This window comes from Phocoena phocoena, chromosome 10 (genome assembly GCF_963924675.1).
Source record: "Phocoena phocoena chromosome 10, mPhoPho1.1, whole genome shotgun sequence".
Classification (NCBI taxonomy): Eukaryota; Metazoa; Chordata; class Mammalia; order Artiodactyla; family Phocoenidae; genus Phocoena; species Phocoena phocoena.
This window is the reverse complement of record NC_089228.1, coordinates 20,169,416-20,191,316: the sequence shown is the minus strand read 5'-3', so window position 1 is coordinate 20,191,316 and position 21,901 is coordinate 20,169,416. Positions and strand designations below refer to the sequence as shown.

At 38.4% G+C, this 21,901-nt stretch overlaps 1 protein-coding gene across 1 annotated transcript in view; it reads right to left on the bottom strand.

Annotated features, from left to right (window-relative positions):
- Positions 1–16,168, bottom strand: part of MDFIC2 (MyoD family inhibitor domain containing 2) — a 98,553-nt gene extending 82,385 nt beyond the window's left edge. The window contains exon 1 of the mRNA XM_065885892.1: positions 16,081–16,168. Within this exon, the coding sequence (XP_065741964.1) occupies positions 16,081–16,168 (88 nt within the window). The remainder of the gene's footprint in view (positions 1–16,080) is intronic.
- Between the last annotated feature and the right edge of the window lie 5,733 nt (positions 16,169–21,901).

The window sequence follows — 21,901 nt, the reverse complement described above, 5'->3', positions numbered from 1 at the left end:
ACCCAACACTTCTAACACGTCCACATTGGTTGACATACTTCTTCAATTAAGGTAATTAAAAAAAAACCAAACCCATTTAGTTATGTAACTCACAGCAAGTGAAGGATACACTACAGTTCCTGTGTTTCCACCTGAGCAAAGAGCTTGGTAATTGACCCAGCAAGTTGCATTCTGTCTTTGACATCTGTCTCCTTCATCCCCAGAACCAAGTTACCAGGAAGTCCTGACAATTGTAAATTTCAACGAATCCTCACATTTTCTCTTCTCATTCATATTGTCATTTAAAAAATTTCTACTTCGGCTACTGCAGAACCCTTCTATCTGCTTTCCGCCTCTCCCATCCACACTGCTGCCAGAGTGGTCTTTAAAAAAGGCAAATCTAATAATGGTCTCTCTGTGTTTAAGGCCGTTTAATGTTTTCCATTGCCCTTCAAGTAACGTCTTTCACATGGTTAATAAGTACACTATGATCTGCCTCTCTGGTCTAGCCTATTGCCAGGCTTTGGTCCAATACCCTCCTCTCCAACCCCTACCCCCAGTATATTATGGTTTTGCCAATGATTTTTGATTGACTAATTAGTGTATATATTATTCCTTATGGAAATCTGAAATGATACAAACCTATTTCTCTCTGATCTCTGCTTATTTTAAAAAAGAGAACAAATAAAATTTACATTTAAGCACAGTTCTCTCCTTGTTGAATTTAATATTGGACAATTTAAATAATTGTGCAAATTATTTTGTCTGACTCTGAGTAGTTGGTTATTGTAAAATGAGTCCTTACAGAAACAAAGCAAAAGAACCAAAGAGCCAACCTGTTTACTTGAATATGGTAGGCAAAGTTTAGATAAAGGTTGTAAGAAAATTGCTTCAGACCACAGAGACTAGATGTCTTGGTGAAAATGAACAGTTTAGATATTTGAGCCACTGGAGGGCTGTAATTAGACTCTACTTCTGTTTAACCCTCAAGTTATTCATTTAGCTTCTCTTATTACTAATGCCAATTTCATATAATCACTGTAGTTTCAATTGGTTAGACAGAAATAAGAATGCTTTTCATTGCGTATGTCTGGGTGCCTTGTGGAGCAGTAGGTATATTTGTGTAATTAGAATTCTTGGAGTTGCATTAAACTTCTTAGAGGGTGGAAAAATATTTGACTCACTTTCCTCCATTATGTGAAGTGAGAAATTAAAATTCTCCCCTAAGCATTTTGTTATTGTTGTTGTTTTCCGTTGGTGGTGTAGATGGTAAGAATTCAGGTAATTTGTTAAGTGTCATTTGATTACCTAAAAAAATAGCTTTATTTATAATTTTAACTAAAAATATTATTATTGTAAACTAGCAGGCTTCTGATCACCAAAGTACAATTGAATTTAATTTATGGTTAAAACATACAATGGATGAAGTATCCATCATGTCTGCAATACATTGTGTTTGTTTCTGGCTTCAAGCTTTTGCAGAATGGTGTCTTTTATTCTTTGCTAAATCCTACTATTTAAAGATTTAAGGGGACAAATTTTTTAAAGTTCTGAATATAACAAGGAAAATTAAGGTCACGTCTAAGGTTGACCGTGGGATGCTACTTGCTGAATATGAGAAAGCAGGGCTATGTGTAATGTAATTTTCTTGCTGGAGAGATGGTAAGACCAGATAAGGCTATTTGAAAATTAAAGTTAGATTTGGCATCCAAATATCCTTAGGTCTGCAGGTTTTTGATCTGTTTATTAGCCATGCAAAAATATATTGCTGTTTCTTAATCTGATCATGGTTGATTCTGCCGCTGGAGTTATTTTTCCCCCACACTTTGATGTGATATGTTTTATTTTCAAGTGCTCGTTTCAGAAAGATCAGCAAACAAAATAAGATTCCCACTTCCCTCCTCCATCAGCCATATTTTTTTCTTTAGTTAGCCAACATCAGTGGGAAGATATTAACATGATTAACTCTCTTGTGTCTTAAATGACTGGATATTATGGGAACTGAACTCCAACTTTTATCTCTTAAATATGAATGCAGCAATATTACAATGTTGTAATTCATTCTGAACTATTTAATCACTACAATCTGTAGATAAGTTGGCTTCTGAATCTTTGCCTAATGTCATAACTAAGTCCTCTTTCCCACTTAAATCACCATGTCTTTGCTGAAGACAGGTGTTTAGAGAATCCAACTACGTGAATTAGAGGTTTAAAGATGCATTATCGGGCTTCCCTGGTGGCACAGTGGTTAAGAATCTGCCTGCCAATGCAGGAGACACGGGTTCGAGCCCTGTTCCAGGAAGATCCCACATGCCGCAGAGCAACTAAGCCCATGTGCCACAACTACTGAGCCTGCGCTCTAGAGCCCGTGAGCCACAATTACTGAGCCCGTGTGCCACAACTACTGAAGGCTGCGCGCCTAGAGCCTGTGCTCCACAACAAGAGAAGCCACTGCAGTGAGAAGCCCATGCCCCACAACGAAGAGTAGCCCCCGCTCACCGCAACTAGAGAAAGCCCGCATGCAGCAAAGACCCAACGCAGCCAAAAGTAAATTAAAAATAAATAAATAAATATACACTATCCCCAAGGCTTCCCCAAACTTTTTCAGTTTCCTTTAATTTTATTTGTCATAATGAGTGCAGGTGTGGGGTTATTGGTTATCTACCTTCAAGTATATTTCAGAGCAGAGTCTATGGTGAACAGGCCGTGGATTTAGGATCAGCATGCCTGGCTTGAGATCTGGCTCTGTGATCTGTTACCTGTGTGACTTTAGACCTCATTTTTAAAATTTCTCTGACCTTTACTTTCTTCCTGAGCATGGCTGTTATGAACATAAAGTGAAGCACTGATGTGCAGTATGTCGCATACGGTTCCCTGACAACCAAAGATAAGGTGTGAGGATGCACAAGATGCTTCTGGTCAATGCGTTTGAAAGGAAATCGCAAGAGGTGCTGTAGTGTATTCTTTTGCGATTTCAAAGCAAGAAATTGGAAACAACCTAAATATCCGAAAGTAAGGAAATGATGACATATATTTTATGACTTCAGTAGTGGAGTACTGTGTGTATAGCCATTGACATGGTGCTTTAAATCTGTATTTGTTAACCTGAAAAGGTATTGACATTCATTTATGAGTAAGAAAAGCACATTATTGATTATATTGCATAATCAAATTTCATTAAATTTACTAGTGTGTGTATATACACTTTGGTACACATATAAAACATATAAGGAAAGATGTACAGTGGCTACCCCTAAGTGTTAAGATTTGGAGTAATTTTTTGCCATTTGCGTTTTCTAATTTTCTGAAACAGATTATTTACATAAGGGGAAACACACACACACACACACACACACACACACACACACAGAGGCATTCCAGTTTCAACCCTGAGGTTTTCTAGAATCTCTGACAACTCCTCCTTCTCTTACCCTCTAACATCTAGTCCATGGCCAAGGCGTTGGGGCCAGCACTCTCTTGGGTGCCAGCCCCTTTGTTCCCATTGTCCTGGCAACCAGTAGCCCAGTGCAGAAGTCATTCTTTCTCATCTGTGGATGCAACACTCTGTTTCTACCCTTCCCCTCAGTTTATATGCTTCTAATCCATTTAAATAAAGATGCTCAAATCACAAATGTTTTCTAAAGCACAGAGTTTTCTGCCATCTTTAGGTCCTGTCTGCCTTCCCAACCCCCAGCCCAGATACATTTGATAATTTGATAGCTTCTCTTTGTCCTAGAACTTTCCAAATATGCTCTTCAGCCTAGTATTAACAGTCCATCATGATAGAGCCAGTGTTTATTTCCTACTGTCACATACATACCCTTTACCCAGGAAAACATAACTACTGTTCTCTGAACACCCCAGACTTCTCTGTCTCCACTTTAGACCATAGTATTCCATCAGTTTGTAATGCTACTGCCTACTCTACTTATGATTTATAGCCCAGCCACATCCCCGATTTTTCTGAATTGTAGATGTGTTCTTTCTTATATCATATATCACTTCTGAATATCATATCATCTTCGGAATTTACTTACGTATTCTTTCATTTATTCATATCGTTTTTGAGCATCTGCTCTGTTCCAGGGACTATCTGGATGCTCAAATATAGAAGTAAGTAAGCTGGATACACCCATGCCCTTGAGCAATTAGCAATCTAATACTTAACATTTCTGCTTTATTAAATCTGGTGGCTTATGGTGAAGTTTCCTTAACTACTACCGGCCTCTGTAATATCACATATACACTGATTGTGGGCACCTAGAGTGTTATTTATGTCTGATTCTCTCCTAAGAAGCTACTGTGTTGTCTTACAAAGAGAAGAAAGTCTATAAATGTATTGTTAGAAGGCCAGAGAGAAGGATGGAATAAAATATTTTGTTCCATATACATATGTGTTATATATAGCTATGTATATTATATGTATGTAATATATAATTATATATATAATTTTTAACCATGTAACTTTTCCCTGTTCAGGATTTTTACAAATTAAATTCGATTTCCAGTTAGCATTGTTAACTTGTGAAGTGAGGAGAACAAGTTACTTCTAGCTGCTAGGGGACTACAAGACAAGACTGATGTCCTTAAGTAAAACTGAAGCAACGAGTACATTCTTCTATTAGAGAGGAAGTGATGCATTGAGTTTAGAACTCAGACTTGGTAATTTGTCCTAGAATCCAGAGGCCTGAGGGTAGCTTCTTAATTAATGGTTGTTGGCCTACAGAATTTAGAGGTTTAACAGTATATTGGACACCCCAGTGTATTCATGACCTATGAATATATTTTGCCTCCAAGTTGTGGTGTTATTTTTGTTTTTTTAAAGTCCTTAATGCAGTTTTCCCTCTTCACTAAATAAGTCATTCACATTAGAACTTCCCCTGGAAAAATGAACTCCCTTACTATTTATTAAGTATCTTTATCTCTTCATGTTATAGTTTTTCCTCATTTTAAAATATGGACATCAGTTGTTTTTCTTTTCTTTTTTCTTTTAAGAGAAAAGGCTGGGTAATAATTAAAGAATATTTACAGAAAGTTCTTTTCTTTTAAGAGACTATGTAAGAAATCTAAGTTAATATTTTTAAATGAATCCTGTTTTCAAGGGAATCTTTAGTGCAGTTGTTTCAGCCGAAATCTGCTAAATCCATTAAAAATATAGCAAAGCAACGAGCTCTGTTTTAATCCTAAGAGAAATCCTTATCTGAGGAATTAGGTATACCCGTATGGTTTGGTGTGTGAGAGATTGATACTGAAAAGTTCCATCCAAATCGGTTGTGCACATTGTACTATATTTCATATAAAGTTGAAAAGCTTGCTCTTGTCTGAATCCTCTGGCACACAGGATGTGTTGTTGATATTTTGTTTCTCCAACTGAATTATAAGTTCCTTGGGCACAAGAATCATGACATATTATTTGTGTTAAGTCTTTGCGTTTCAGGAAATCAAAACGTTCGTTGATTTGGTTTACTTGTTTATTATTTTATAAAACAAATGCCTCTTTTCTGGTATGAATACTTTGTCTTATCAATCTGAGTTTTCATACAGTGGTCTAAGAAATTAGTTTTAAGACACATGTATAGAGTGGAATCTTTCTTTTTTTTGTTGAATGTAGATGGAATATGATTTTTGATGAATTTTTTCTTCAGAAGAGTTTATTTGTAGAAACTTTACATATTTTAATGAAATTTACATTCAGGATGTTTTAGTGTTGACGTATATCTTTTGTCAACTCTGGGAGAAATTTGGCTTCCAATCTATAATGCTGAATATTCTAAATATAATAAAGAAAATAAAATCAGCAACTGAAGGAGCTAAAATGCACATCTTCCTCTCCTATTGTCAGTTGTTTGAGATTAGACATCATGAAGCACCTTTCTTACCTTCTGCAAGGTAGCTGTTTCTTTTCAAGTCCATAGTGGTGTGGAAATTCAGCTCAAGCGGAGAAATTGTCTGATGTCTTATTTAATACTACGCCTCTAGGAGTTATTATCCCTTCTCTTTTTTCTGGAAGTTATACGCTGGCAAAACTACCGTCGTTGCCCTTGCTTTTTGTCTTCGCTGTACATTTACATTCCGACAGGCTTAAATAATGGCTAAAACGGTTGAAGTGATTTATGTCTGCAGACTGATGTCTTCATTTCTTCTCTTCACATTCCTGTTTGTACTAATGGTCTGGTGCACACCTAGCGCAGGTACGTTTTATTAGAGAGTGTATTCCCTCTAAATGCTGTTCCTGAGCTGAAAGACATGGGCCATAATCATATAAAAATAAAGTATCTCTTTGTGGAATTTACAAGAAATGGGATGTCCTTATTCCTGAGCCATAGAACATGGGGGACTTTTCCTCTCCCTATGAGATTGCTCTTTATACTAATGTTGATTAAGTGAATCACACCAACAGCTGTTGTGACATAGAGGAAAAGGAGTCTCCTGAAAAATCTCAGTTGAAACAAGTAAGTCTCTTGAACTTTCTAGTTAGCTACAACTTTCATTGTCCTGATGAGACAGGAAAGATTGGTTCACAGTTTCTACAGATGGCTTCACTCCTAGTTCATAAAATTGCAGTTAATAATGGTGAGCTAAGATCATTCTGGATTTGATGTACTGCCCTATCATCATTGAAAGAGAGTGCTTAAATCTGCTATTTAATAACTTATAGGGACTTTGCCCTGATTAATTCATCTGGTTATAGTCTCAAGGCTGACATGGCATCCTGTAGGCCTTCCATTCCATTGGGATCAACATCATCATTTTGTAAGAAATGAACTTACCACTTTATAGGCTTAGTTGGAAAGAAATTTCAACCGTCAGCTGTAGGACGTGCCATGTGAATTTAATTTGTTGACCTGTGAGAACACAGATCTCATCTTTTACTGGACTTTCTCAACATAAAATAAGGTTATCAGAGAAACAAAATGATTCTGACTTCTGAACTTCGGTAGAACGCCAATACATTTAAAGTAAATACTCTCCTTCCCGAAATGTTCAGTGTTCCATCAGCAGCACATGTCAGGTTCTTAAGAAAATATTATCCCTGTGGAGCAAAGCACTGAAAATCGTGGGTACTGTCTCTTAGAGTAGACATTATTTGGAAGCCACACAGCATCTGTTCTCCTTTCATTCTGGTGCTAGCATACTGAATTTCATCTGAAGAAGCATCTCTCCCCCATTACGCGTAGCCTTGTGGTGCTGTCAGTCACGGTTTCCTGCCCTGCCTAGCCAGGATGGGGTCTCATGGACAAATCTGTTGAGCTTTCTTCCTTGAGATTTGGAGTCTCGAGTACAGGGGGATGAGAGGACAGGAAAAGTGCGTGGAGGTAATGTTTTAGGAATGGTGACCTGAATGTATCGTTAAATCTTGCTATCTGGATCACCAGAGCTAGATTACTTCCTGTCCATCCTGGACCTGAATTTTCCCTGTAGACTGCAAACTGACTCCCAGCCTTCCAATAAATACCACTTTTCATTAATTTAACTAGAAAAATTATCTGTTACTTTCCTCTCAAAAACTATGTGATGATTAATTTTATGTGTCAACCTGGCTGGGCTAAGGGATATCCAGGGAGCTGGTAGAACATTATTTATGGGTGTGTACATGAAGTTATTTCAGGGGGTAGATTGGCCCTTGAATTGATAGTCTGATTAGAGAAAATCTCTTTCCAGAGTGGGTTAAAGGATAAGTAGAACAAAAAGAAAGAGGAAGGGCATATTTTCTGTCTCCACTGGAGCTAGGACATCCATCTCCTGCCCTTGGACATCTGCACCCGTAGTTCTCTGAACTTCTTACTTGGACCAGGATTTACACCACTGGCTCTTAGAACTTGGGGCTTGGCCTGGAACTACTCCACCTGCTTTCCTGAGCCTCCAGCTTCCAGACAGCAGATCGTGGGACTGCTCAGCCTCCATAATTGTATAAACAGGTGCCTCATAATAAATCCTTTATTATCTATCTATCCATCCATTCATCTTTCTTCTGTCTATCTATCTGTCTATCTATCAACCTATCCTATTGGTTCTGATTCTCTGGAGAACTAATACAAACTATTAAAGCTTCATTTTATCATTGTTAGATCTTGAAAGTAGTATGTTATCCTTTCATAGTCCTTTACCTAATTTTTTTTTGAGAATAAAATGCAGTGGGTTATATTTTACGACAAGATAAAATATATCTCTAGTAGGCATTTCCAGGGAAAAGGGTTCATTGGAATCCAAGATGCTGACTGACCAAGGTCTCTGAAAGGCTTGAGGCTCGGTTCCTGGGCAAACTCCCCACACGCATCAAACGCCACCCTTCCTTTGGGTCAAGATGCTCCAGCCCTTCTTGTTTTTGTTCACTTCATGGAACATGACATGTTCTTTCCTCCCTTGAAAGAAATTGTGTTTCTACTTGAAATTGTATCTCATTTCCTGTGCTCTCCCATCGGTAGATGCTTTCTCAATCTTCGGGTCTAAAGCAAAATCTCTAGCCAGCTTTCCCTGTCAGCGTTACTTAAACTGGGCACTGATCTCATATATCCTCTTGCCCAATTGATAGTCTTCATGGGGATTATCTTCAGCATTTCACACTTAACTTGACCCACCCAGATCTTCTGATTCTCCCATCTCCAGCCAGTTTCTCTCTTATTCTTCATGCAGCATTACCATCATGCAGTGTCTCAAGCCAGGAGTCAGCCTTGCCTCCTTTCTTTCTGTCGGCCCACACCAGGGCACCAGCCAGTTCAGTTGGCTCTACCTCCAAAATAGGTCCCGAATCCTATTCTACCTCTCTCACCTTCACAGTTTTATCCTATCCCACTTACCATCTTTTGCTTGGTTAACTGCAGTGTCTTCTGTTTTATTTCCGAGTACACTCTTTACCACATCCAATATAAATGAGTCCTTTTATTCCCCTGCTTAGAATCTGCAGTGGCTTCTAATTCAAATTAAGGAAAAACACCTGAATTCCTGACTGCGACCAGCGAGGTTCTACATTATTTGCAACTTGAGCCCTTTTTTTTCCCCTTTCCCTTCCTTACTCCCTCATTTCCTTCTTTTCTTCCTTTCCTTTCTTCCTCCTTCCTTCCTTCCCATCCAGCCATTCTGAGCCATACTATCTTTAAACAGGATCTTTTTCCTGTTGGAATGCTCTTCCCAGATTTTTGCACAGCTGGCTTCTTCTTGTCATTTAAGTCTCCACTCAAATCTCTCTCCTTCAGAATTTCTCTGACCACTGATTCTCAAGGACAGTTCCCCACACCAATTTCTATCACATCATCTTGTTTTAAAGCTTCAAAACAATTTCCCTGTGAAATTATCTTGTGCTTATTTTACTTCTTTATATGACTTGCAAGGACATATTTTCACATATAATTTCTCCTTTCAGCTCTGGTTAAAAACAGCACAACATTCTATTTGACTATTACCTTCTCCTTCACCTGTATTTTGGTTATCAGGTAACACATTTTCACGAGTTCATGGAGACCTCAGAAACAAGAGCTAATGATTCTGTTTCCTGTGTGTACACAGTAAAAGGAAACTAAGATACGCTATTGGTGGAAATTAACAATTTAAAATAGGCGTTAATGTGGCTTAATTTTTAAGCTAGGCACAAAAAAGTAGCCCTTCTAAAAATGAAAAGTATCTGAATGAGCGAATTAGCATGGATTAATATTTAGTCATTATAATAAAGCACTGAAATACATGAGTTCCTTGAGGGCAAAACCTGTGGCGTTTTCATTTTTTTGACATCTTTGTTTCTTCGCCTAATATGTTATCTGTGAGTTCAAGAGGAACCTCATCAAATGCTTGTGGAATTGTATAAAGTATGCATTTTGGAATTGTCTTAATGCTCAAGATCTAAAATTATTTTTCTGAGCAAATGAAGTGAACTGTCTTCGCTTGGAATTAAGGGAAGTTGAGTGAATTTATGAATGTCAGTAAATGTAAGATTTATACTTTCTCTATCTCATTTGCAAACAAACCTTAATCAGGAATGAACTGGGGGCTTCCCTGGTGGTGCAGTGGTTGAGGGTCCGCCTGCTGATGCGGGGGACGCGGGTTCATGCCCCGGTCCTGGAAGATTCCACATGCCGCGGAGCGGCTGGGCCCGTGAGCCATGGCCGCTGAGCCTGCGCGTCCGGAGCCTGTGCTCCGCAATGGGAGAGGCCACAGCAGCAGGAGGCCCACGTACCGCAAAAAAAAAATTAAAAAGAAGAATGAGCTGGGATTTTTGTGTTATGGATTTGAGGTTTTGCATTATATCGAGAAGGAAATTTGTGTAACATGGCTTTTTGGACCTCTCGGATGTTTTCCAGTGTCTTGGAATATTAGTCTCTAATACTCCTGAATTTTGTTTAAATAATAACCACTGTATTCAAGATGCCAACTCATTGGTGACTTGACTCCTCTACATCAATACTAAATAAGTTTAGGGAAGTTTCCTTTAAAATATCTCTAAATAATAATTTTGAAATCACCAAAGATGGTAGTCACCATGTGACTGCTTACAGAAAAGGATCTGTAGTTTGTTCAGAGTTACTACAGAATTCTCATCTCCCAGGCTCTTTTCTTCCTGGCATGTTTGGACAGTGAGAGAAAGCTTATTCATTGCCCTCTCCCTGTGCCCACCCCCTGGCCATTTTTTACAAATCAGGTATTTTCTATAATATGAATTTTCCCTCTGGGGCCCACCCAGTGTAGCAGGTATGGGACCGAGTCAGCATCAGGTTAGAAGATTATAAAACTATGCTTCATACATTGAGGGCAGACTTGTAACTTGGGATAATTTTATTCTTCCCTCTATTTATTACACTCATAAAGAGACTGCTCCACTAAAACCGTTAGAGAGAGCTAGTCTTCTGAAGGGCAAACAGTTTTATTTCGATCTTCTTAACTTCACATTTTTTAGGTCACACCATTGTTTTGACTTTGTGTGTGTGTATATATATATATATATATATTTATGGAAAATCAGTTTTTAGGAAATTGTACTAGATTTTGTTAAGAGATACAAGCTCTTAGAACAGAAGTTACACACTGGTAGCCCATGGGCTGAAATAGACTCACAGAACCTGGTTTCATTTGTTCTGCATGGCTCTTTCTTGAAAGTGTTGTTTGTTGTTGTTAATTGTTATTATTTAACCTTTAGAAATCAGGAGATTTCATACAGAAATCCACTTTCTCCTGAAAATTCAGGAGACACTCTAAGGAATCGTATGCAGCTCAAACACTGGTGATGCTGTGATTTTTAAACTGCAAATGGCAACAATTTAAAAGCTTCCAGCCCTTCATTCTGATGTTTCTCTTCCCCATTAAATAGTGTAAGGAGCGAGCACTGAAATGCTTACCCAGAATGCTCCCTGGTTTAATGGGGTGTTACATGCCATCTTGCTCCACCTGTAATTTCCCCCCCAGTTTCTATGTTATATCAGTTTTTCCTTTGTAACCTTTTTCACGTTTGGGCCTATTTTCTTCTCCTTGTTATGACTTTCATGCTGGTCGTGTTGTCCTCTCTTCAGGGCTACTGAATGCATTGCTGTCTTAGCCATCAACATCCCCCTTGCCTTAAAGTTTCCTCTGCCTGCCTCATCCCACTTTGCACTCCAGTTACAGATTTAAATGACGCTTCAGTATATTAGTCCCTGACCTCAGACCTGCAGTGACAACTTAGAACCCATGTCCAACTAACTACTTAACTTATAGTTGGAACTCAGTCTTTCTGTCCTCCTTGTTTTGTGTTGATCCATACACAGGTAACTGGCCCAAATGCCCATTTCCCTAGCGCCAAAGCGGGCATCATGCAGCCTGTGATTTGCACCCTGCATTACTCCTCTTCACCTGTGCAAATAGAGGATGACCACCTTCAAGACTGGCCTTTCTAGACCACCTTGGTGCACAGTTACACAGTACATCTTGCCTGGTGCATATTTCACAATCATATTTTGTTTCTCTGATTGTCTTAAAACAGGGTTTCCCCAAGTATGGTCCCTGAACATGTTACTTCATGTTAACTTGCTCTTAAGCATATATTTCTGGCCTCCACCTATATCCTCCTGAATTCCTTAAGTTGGGACCCAGGAATTTGATCAATCTAAAGTTTGAGAAGTCAGGAATTTAAAGGCAAGATGACGAATAATGGTACAAGATTGCCAGGTAGTTTGATAGAAGGTAAAATAGGATTCAGTTAACTTGACTCCGAGTGCATTTTCAGGTTTATTGGTGTGTTTCTTAAACGCTATTTACCCTTATTGTTAATAAAAGCTCTGGATGTTGCTTTAAGCAGCTCTGACACCATTGCCGAGGCCATCAGGCCCATGGTCCATAGGAGAGAAAGTAGAAGGCAAATAAGAACCTCTTCACCTTTCAGGGGAAAGCAGGACAATTAGATAAAATTCCTGAGTGCAGGACTGTGTGTCTGTCCTTCTTTCATTTTTTAAAATTGTTCTCTGTTATGCTCACGCCTTGTCTCCAGTGATACCGCTGTTAATAAATGTTGACTCGAATTGGATAAATTGACTGAATGTTTGAAGATGAGAAGTTAGAGCATCAGTACTCAGGTTGGCAGTGATGGTGCTAACGCCTGTTGGTCCCATGCCCACTCTGAGGTCAGGTGCTGTGCTCAGTGATTTATGTAGATTATGCCAGTGAGTGCTTGCTGCAACCCTAATAGGGCAGTGCTGTGATTCCCTATGTTTTAAACGTGGCCAGTACTAGCTGGAATTGCAGAGGGAGGCAAGAGGCACTGTGATGGGAGAAGCAATTACTTTTGCTATTCATGAAAAAAACTTTTGAACCACTTTCAAGTCTCTTCAGTCAGTCCTCCCTATCTATGGGTTCTGCAACTGTGGGTACAGGGGGCTGACTGTACCATGCAATTTTGTGTAAGACTTGAGCATCCTTGGATTTTGGTATCTGCAAAAGGTCCTGGAACCAATCCTCCTGCAGATACCGAGGGATGACTGTATTTCTTTTTCTTTTTTAAGGGGGATGGGGTTTGATAAATTTCAAATACTGATAACTGTTGGAGAAGGCATTGTGACAAAGTGGTTTAAGGCAAAGAACAGAATTTGGACATTGAGAGATTTGGGTTCAAGGTTCAGTTTGCCACTTAACAGCTCTGTCAGTTTGAGCAAGATCTAGTTTCTCTGAGCCTCGGTCTTTTAATCTGTAAAATGAGACAATACTACTGCACACCAAATCGTTGTAGGGACCACGGGAAGGAATTTATATAAAATGCTGTGAGAGAAACAGTGGCAGGAATGACTGAAGTGTCAAGAAGGACCTCCGTGTTTGCTGTCCATGCTGAACTTTGGCTGAACACTCAAAAATAAAGCTGCTGAGTAGTTGCTGAATTGCCAAAAGGAAACAATAATGCTGAGAACTGGACTTTCTTTGGACCAAGGAAACCCTACCTTTCCCTAGTAAGGGATGAGACGTGCTTGATAACCCAGTTGTATATATGGAACATATTTACCCTCCAATCCAAATCTTTGGTAAACAACTTGTCTAAGCCTGCATGGACTTCCTCCTTTTTTCCATAAAACCCCCTGCCCGTTTTCCCCTGTTGAGACACTATTCTGGGTTCCTCCGGAATCTGTGATTCCCCAAATTGCAATTCTAAGATCCCAAATAAACTGCCTCTTTGCGTCTTTATAGAGGTCCTTTCTGTTGACAAAGCTATTAAAATATACAGCGCCGGTACTAGTGCAGATTGTTCCAAGTGTGAACCAGGATCTCAAAAAAAACATTGTATTATTTTGAATCATGCTTTAAAGAGGGAAAAAAGACACAAATGTAATGAGATCTCTCTCCCATAATTTCACAAAGTAGGTGTTATAGTCCTTGGCTGAGGAATCTGAAGCTCAGAGAGGTTAAGCAACATGGCACAGCCAAACAGCTAGTAAACAGCCGAGCTGAAATTTTAAACCTTCACCTGCCTGACTTTAAATCCTCTGCTCTTTCCATTGCACCAGGTTGCTTTAAAAAGAAAAAAAGGGCTTCCCTGGTGGCGCAGTGGTTGAGAGTCCGCCTGCCGATGCGGGGGACACGGGTTCGTGCCCCGGTCCGGGAAGATCCCACGTGCCGTGGAGCGGCTGGGCCCGTGAGCCATGGCCGCTGAGCCTGTGCGTCCGGAGCCTGTGCTCCGCAACGGGAGAGGCCACAACAGTGAGAGGCCCGCGTACCGCAAAAAAAAAGAAAAAAAAGCCAACATAGATCCTTTTTCTTAACATTAAAACAAACAAAAAAAGACATTTGTGTTCAAAAACTAACTCATCCTGGTAATTCCCAATTAAGATGTTGTCATCTTGCATTTGGCTCGAATCCCTTTTATGATACAGTAAACATAATTTGAGTGTAGCTTAAGTGAAGTGTCCAAATGGGCTAAAACAGGTCACGTAGGAAGTTAGATTTTGTAGATTATAAAAATTTAATCCTAAGTTGTACTTAATGGAGACAATTTTTTAAAATGGAAATTCTTCAGGAAGCAAATGACTGGTATAGCAATTTTTGTCATTATTTCTCTGTGAGACATCTATAGCATGGGCAATTGAAGCAAAAGAAATAAGATAAACTACACTCTAAGTCACAGTGAAGAACTTCTCTGTCTTTGCGGGCTTGGTCTTCTCAAGAAAAACACAGAGGGATCTTTGGCCTGAGTTCAGTTTTTTTACTTCTATATTGTTTTTTTAAAGATTCTATTTAAAAGATTGTTTAATAAAAAAGAAGTTAGAGAATTTCTTAGCTCTGTGGCTTTTTGAAGGGAATGATTCTGAGAATACATGTCTGTACCCACTTTTATCCTGAAATAAAGTCTTCGCTGGAGATGAGTTCCAGCTATTCAATTTGATTATGGGGCCCTGGGGCAGAAGGATAATCTTTTTTTAAAAAAGTGAACAGTTAAAAAATGAGGATGGGGGTAAAGCAGGATTAAGAATAAGAGTGGATAGAAGAGTACGTGTGAAGGTGGAGGTGTTGATTTAAACACTTTAGGACAACTTTCTGAGCACAGATCATGTCCTGACAAGTAACTTAAACATCTTTTCTATGAAACAGCGTGTAAGGTGGTAGTTCAGTTTATATGCTATGGAGTCACATAGTCTGGGATCAAATCCCCGCTCTGTTACTTCCTCATTTTGTAATTTTAGGCAATTTACTTAAACTCTTTGAGACTCTATTTTCTTACCTGAATATTAGGAGCGATGAATGCTTCCTAGGTGGTTGTGGTGATTTAGCATACTCGCTAACGCACGTTGTCATCGTGTTTGATGTCATGATTGTTATTATTATTATTATTGGTGGTGTAGAACTTACTTGACATATATATTAAAGTCTCCTGTGACCTTAGAAAACAATTTTGAGACATGGCAACTACTTAAGAGCCGTCTTTTAACAACAGAGCAGATTCAGGAAATGAAGTAAAAGACACAACTTATCTAGTTAGATAGAATATCAAGTTGGTTTCCTTTTAAAGATGTTCATAAAAAGATTAAAGACCTTAAAGATGTTCATAAAAAGGAAAGATTATGAAACCAAACCTTCTAGTAAATAATCATGAGTTTACACGAATTTTAGAAAGTGCGCATATTTGTACTTCTCCTAGGAGGACGTATCGATTTGTGTGTGTATTTCAAGCCAGCATCTTAAGCACGGGGTGCTTGTGGCTGACAGTGCTCTCCCGGGGGAAGGTGGCTTCTGTAATTGCAGTGAATGGCGATTCTATTCGTAGACATGACTTCCTACAGCCTGCACTCCTTTCTGTGATTATTATTTAAAAAATACTTGTCCTCAAATTATTTCATCTTCCTGGCTACAAGGGAGAAAATTCTCCAGCACAACAAGAACCTCACAGGTAACGTGTATTTGAATTGAAAATGTATATCCTCTTACCCATAAAGTCATCTGAGTGACCTCTGCAGTCTAAGGAATACAAAAAGCATTTCAATACTAAACACCTTCAAACTACCACTTAGGCCAAAAAAAGAAAGAAAGAAAGAAAGAAAATCTGAAGTATTCCTGTCATTTGAAATGCTGGGACATTTTTCTTCTTTCTTCCACACTCTTTTTTGCTTATAAACAAAAGCACAATTCTCACATTGATAGAAAATCAACAGCAAGAGGACTTACCTTCCTTCAACCAAGAAATGTTATTTTTGTCATTTTCAAAATGCTCAGCTGTTCTGACTTTTATCTTTTCCAGCTCAGTTTCTGACATCTAAGTGGAAACAGAATTGGTTATATAAAAAATTCATTAAGAACCCAAATTTATAACATGGAACCTTATATTTAGAGACGACTCTCATATTATAGGAACATTTTATCTCTGTAGTTTTTCAGCTCCCTGTCTAACGTTAAGTCTTACATTTTATCCATGTATAGTATTTTACAACACTGACATTGAAAACGAAACTTTAGATGATATTTCACTTTTCAGCAGTCAAGCTTGCTGTAAGCTCTGATTTCTGAATACGAAAGAAAAACAGATGAACAAGTAGCCCCAGATTTGTCAAAACCCAAACATTCAGTGGCTGTTTTAATGCATTTCTTAATAGCCTAGAGAAAAGCATGCTGCAAAGTGACGTGCAAAGCTAGAAAGACTAATAAACACCAAAGGACTTTCCAGCAATGTACTGGGTAGAATGAGAACCTTATGACCTCAGCCAGGCCAAGCTGAGCTTCCTGAAGGTGTTGAGACCTATTAGGTATTCTCAGGACATTGCACTTGACTTCCTCCATGGCTTGGTTGCAGTGAGCTAGGATGCCCCACTTGCATCAGCACCTCGATGTACTTACCTGTTTGTTCCTAAGGGAGGAGGCCCAAGGCGTGGGACGGGGTAGCAGCAGCGTGCCGATGCTCTGGGCAGCCTCCCTTCTTGTCTCTCAGTGTCCAGCATTCCTCTGCCCTGCCAGAAGTGAGCGAAGAAGCAAATACGCTCCCTCCCGGGTGGTGCTAGATTTGTATTGCTGCCAGAAGCATCCAACTTGCGGCTGAGAGGGTTTTTTATTTAAGGTAATGTAAAGCCTGTGGTTCAAAACAATAAAAACCTTCTCCAGGCCAGCACTTATTTAAAATGACACTCTGCAAAATAGGGTGAGAAGAATGAACTCTTTTCAAATGGACGGAGTTTCTCCAGTCTCCTTCTTTCCACACCCGCCATTCATCACTTACAGTTAATATTAAGGATGTAGAAAGAAGAGATTGAAAAATATACGTAGGCTATTTGGGTTAAAAGAAAAGGAAGAGAAACCTCTCGGGGTTTATTTTCTAGAAGTTCACCCTGCAGCTGCTGTTTCAAAAGGCGTTTTTCTAACGTTTTATAGACAACAAGAAAACATTTCACGTTCTTTTGAGAGTCTGCAGGTATTCCCAAAAGAATTTGGAATCACATTCCAAAGAGGATTTGTCATTAGATTCTTAGGCAAAGATAAGTACTGTTTTCAACAGAAGGTTAACAGCAGAGAGCATAACCCATAGCCCTTAGGAATGCATGATAATAAATAGTCCAACATTCCTAAATGTTGTTTTTTATTTTTATTGGAGTACAGTTGCTTTACAATGTTGTGTTAGTTTCTACTGTAAAGCCAAGTGAATCAGCTATACCTATACACATATCCCCGCTTTTCACCATAAAAAATAATCTTTATTTTTTTAACCCAAAGTGTTTTGCCTCCTCCAATGTCTTTACCTGGAAACTGTCTGTTATCTGATCGACTTGTATCCATTTCACCTCTTTTCCCAACTTCATTCCTTCTTCTACTTTGCTCCCAGTTTCGCGTGAAAGTTGACGGATCAACGTAGTTTTTAAAAACAATAAAACTGGGAGCAAAAGATAAATTTCAGATTCCTTAAATAGCCAAGGAAGACCTTGACTGGTCAGAATCTATAACATCATTTTCAAACTGTGGCTTAAAGTTTTAAGATTTCTCCAAGGTGCCTATCCTTTCCCTTTAACCTAATTGCAATGCTGCTGTTCTTGAACTCACCTGCTTTTGTTATGAACGTTTCAGAAATGTTGCCTCAAAATCCCACCTCCACCCCCATCTTGAAGCCTACTTAATGTCTAGAAACAATCTTTCCCTTCTCTGATCCCCTTTGGGACTCCTGGCGTCCTCATCATCTCCATTGTGGTCTTCTGTAAACCTGTCTTATCTTCCTGGCAAGGTTAGAAACACCTCCACCCCAACCCCCCAGGGCTCTACCTCTGTCTCTGCATTTTATGCATCTTGCTCAGTGTAAGACATGATCACCTACAGATTAACAATGGTTGGATAAACAAAACCAGTATATCAAAAACCAGTGGTGTTTTCCTTGTCCCAAAGTCATCGGCAACACCTGATTACGATGTTTCCTTAGGTTGTCTCTTTTCTCTAGTTATAGCACTTTATGTCCCTTCATCATAAATTGGAGACTTAATCTAATGCCCTTAAGAGTTCCAGCATTGTCCTTTGGAAAAGCAAATTATCTAAATTTTATGTATTCCTGGGTTCAGGAAGATGTTTGGTAAATGACAATCACCGTGATCTTAAAACAATAGAGCTAAAGAAACCTAAGATGCAAACACTGTCCAGATGAGAAGAAGTAGCCAAGCGTTCAGGCGAGAATGAGTGAGCCAGAACACTGCTGATCATATTATTCCTCCTAGTTTATTTTCAGTTGTATTTTAATCATAGACCATATGAGTATCCATGTTATTCCTCAACAGAAACTATTTTTTTTAAGATTCAAAATGGTTTTAGTTCTCTGTAAGTTTACAAATTGTATAACCTGTTCTTCCATGCAATTTCTAAGGCAGAGAATCCATTCCTACCTTGAGTGTGTGATGATGAAGCCTCTCCTTGGATTCTGTGATTATGTTTACATATTTTATTTATGTTCAACTAAACTAGTTTCTAATTATCTATCCCCAGAGCACGTATAACTCAAATCCTGTCCACATTTCTTACTTTGGAGGTTATGGTTTACTCTTGATTTTTCTTGATTTATGCTTTGATTTTTCTTGATTTATACATAGTTTTCCACTTGTTTTATACATATTTTTCTACTTGTTTTACTTTTGAAATTACTGTGATACACTTATTTGTATTTGTTAAGTAAATTGCAAACTTTAAAATCCTTTGGAAGAATAGTTCTGAGGGAATTTTTATGAAGATAACATTCATTTCTAATTTGGAAATATCCAGTTTTGACTGATATATTTTATTTTATTTTATTTTATTTATTTATTTTTACATCTTTTTTGGAGTATAATTGCTGTACAATGTTGTGTTAGTTTCTGCTTTATAACAAAGTGAATCAGCTATACATATACCCCAATAACCCCTCCCTCTTGCATCTCCCTCCCACCCTCTCTATCCCACCCCTCTAGGTGGTCACAAAGCACCGAGCTGATCTCCCTGTGCTATGCACCTGCTTCCCACTAGCTATCTATTTTATGTTTGGTAGTGTATGTATGTCCATGCCACTCTCTCACTTTGTCACAGCTTACCCTTCCCCCTCCCCGTGTCCTCAAGTCCATTCTCTAGTAGGTCTGTGTATTTATTCCCGTCTTACCCCCAGGTTCTTCATGACCTTTTTTTTTTTTTCTTAGATTCCATATATATATGTTAGCATATGGTATTTGTTTTTCTCTTTCTGACTTACTTCACTCTGTATGACAGACTCTAGGTCCATCCACCTCACTACAAATAACTCAATTTCGTTTCTTTTTATGGCTGAGTAATATTCCATTGTATATTTGTGCCACATCTTCTTTATCCATTCATCTGATGGTGGACACTTAGGTTGCTTCCATCTCCTGGCTATTGTAAATAGTGCTGCAGTGAACATTGTGGTACATGTCTCTTGTTGAAATATGCCCAGTAGTGGGATTGCTGGGTCATATGGTAATTCTATTTGTAGTTTTTTAAGGAACCTCCATACTGTTCTCCATAGTGGCTGAACCAATTCACATTCCCACCAGCAGTGCAAGAGTGTTCCCTTTTCTCCACACCCTCTCCAGCATTTATTGTTTCTAGATTTTTGATGATGGCCATTCTGACTGGTGTGAGATGATATCTCATTGTAGTTTTGATTTGCATTTCTCTAATGATTAATGATGTTGAGCATTCTTTCATGTGTTTGTTGGCAATCTGTATATCTTCTTTGGAGACTGACTGATATATTTTAAACATGTCCTAACAGTTAAAATTTCTCTGTTGTTCTATTTTATCATTTTTCTCTGCTTAGACTTTCACTGCCCTTTGATTTCACTTTTGCTCTTTGAATTGGCTTTTGTCTTGAAGAGTGGGTGATGTTATTTGAATTTTCTATATGGAATTTTTATTTTCATCTTGAAGATGCCATTTTTTGAAGTTAGACAGCTCATTTTAAATTCCTTTCCTGTCTTTGTTTTAGCAATCATTTAAAATGAGAACGGTAGACATTAATAAGCATGGTATTTGCATTTTTTCATCTACTTCATCAGGAAAGATGATAAGAGTAAGCATCAAGTACTTTATCCTGAACCAGTTGTGTATCACTAGTGTCCCTGTTGGTTGGACATTGCAGTAAGGGTATTCCATACTGATGCCAACCTTTAAATCATTCATTCACCCACCTAGAGATGTACTTGGGTCACAGAATTCTCCATTTGGGTGATGGAGTCTGATTTGGACCGGGTTTTAGTCTCTTGAGCTAGACTGGGCCTTGGGATGAAAAAGATAAGCCACAGTGGATGATAGGAAGTAAAAAGGAGTTAAGTCCAGTGGGTCCCAGGCAGAGCAGACTTGGAAATAGATGGTCCAAAATAAAGCCCAGAAGTGACTGGCCAGCCTCAGAGGTCAGACTGGTCTGACTAAGCTACAAGGAGAATAAACATATTATTGAAAGGATCCCCTGTCCAAATTATGTTTGTTGTGCTCATTTCAAATAGCGAGCTAAATAATCCAGACCCAGGAGTGTGGTCTCCAGGCTCAAGTTTTCTTTTTAAATTCTTTTTTTGTTTTCTTTTCTAAAAGGAGATAATTTGAATTACCCATTTCCCTTTATTTTGACTCATGCAGCAGTATTTCTAGTTCCTAATCAAAATCCTATCCAGAAATAGAATCTTTAAGGGCACACTATCCAGCATAAAGCTATCTTTGCCAAAAAAAAAAAAAAAAAAAAAAATCCCTGCAAGATCGTCATATGTTTCATCTTCTTGTTTCTTTTAAAATAAAATTGAATGTGTGAAACTAGAGCCTTCTTTAACAAATAATTATGTGCTATCACATTAGTCTTTTGTGATTGTCTTCAAAATCATTGCATTGTCCCTTGCCATTGTTTGTATAACAGTGACATTATATGTATAATGCACAAAATGATATTAATCAGTGTGTAGAGAGGTCACCAACTTGGATTATTGGATTTGTGGACTCTTGTAAAGTACATCTTTCTGAAGGATTGGTGGATTGGGTCCAGATGGAAACGGTATAGGATGAGTGCTTACCCTCCAAAAGTATGTTTTCTCCTACAGAATGGAATCTCTATATTATTTAGTATAGTTAATGAAAAAGTTTTCAGTAGCCATTCTAATGACCAATGTATGCCATCACGTTTTTTTACATTTTAAAATTCTCTTTGAGGTTATGTGGCCTTGATACAAAAATACACATGGAGTAAATAAACATTGGTGTAAAGTATCCGTGGTAAAGACAAATAAAACAAGACGAAAATTCCTTATTTGTAACACAGGCTCTCCCAGCGGAAAGTTACAGCTAACACCACAAGGCATACCAGTTCAAGGATTTATTAGATGTTAGATCTCATCAGAAGTTTAGGTTTAAGAAATAACACTCAGGGATATAAAATGCATTAAGTTTTATCTGTGTTTCATGCCAAACCATTAAAGAAGCTGTTTACCTTGACCAAATTATTTTTATACCTTACAGAGTTTCTGTTACTGACATAGACCTTGGTTGGCACTGAGGA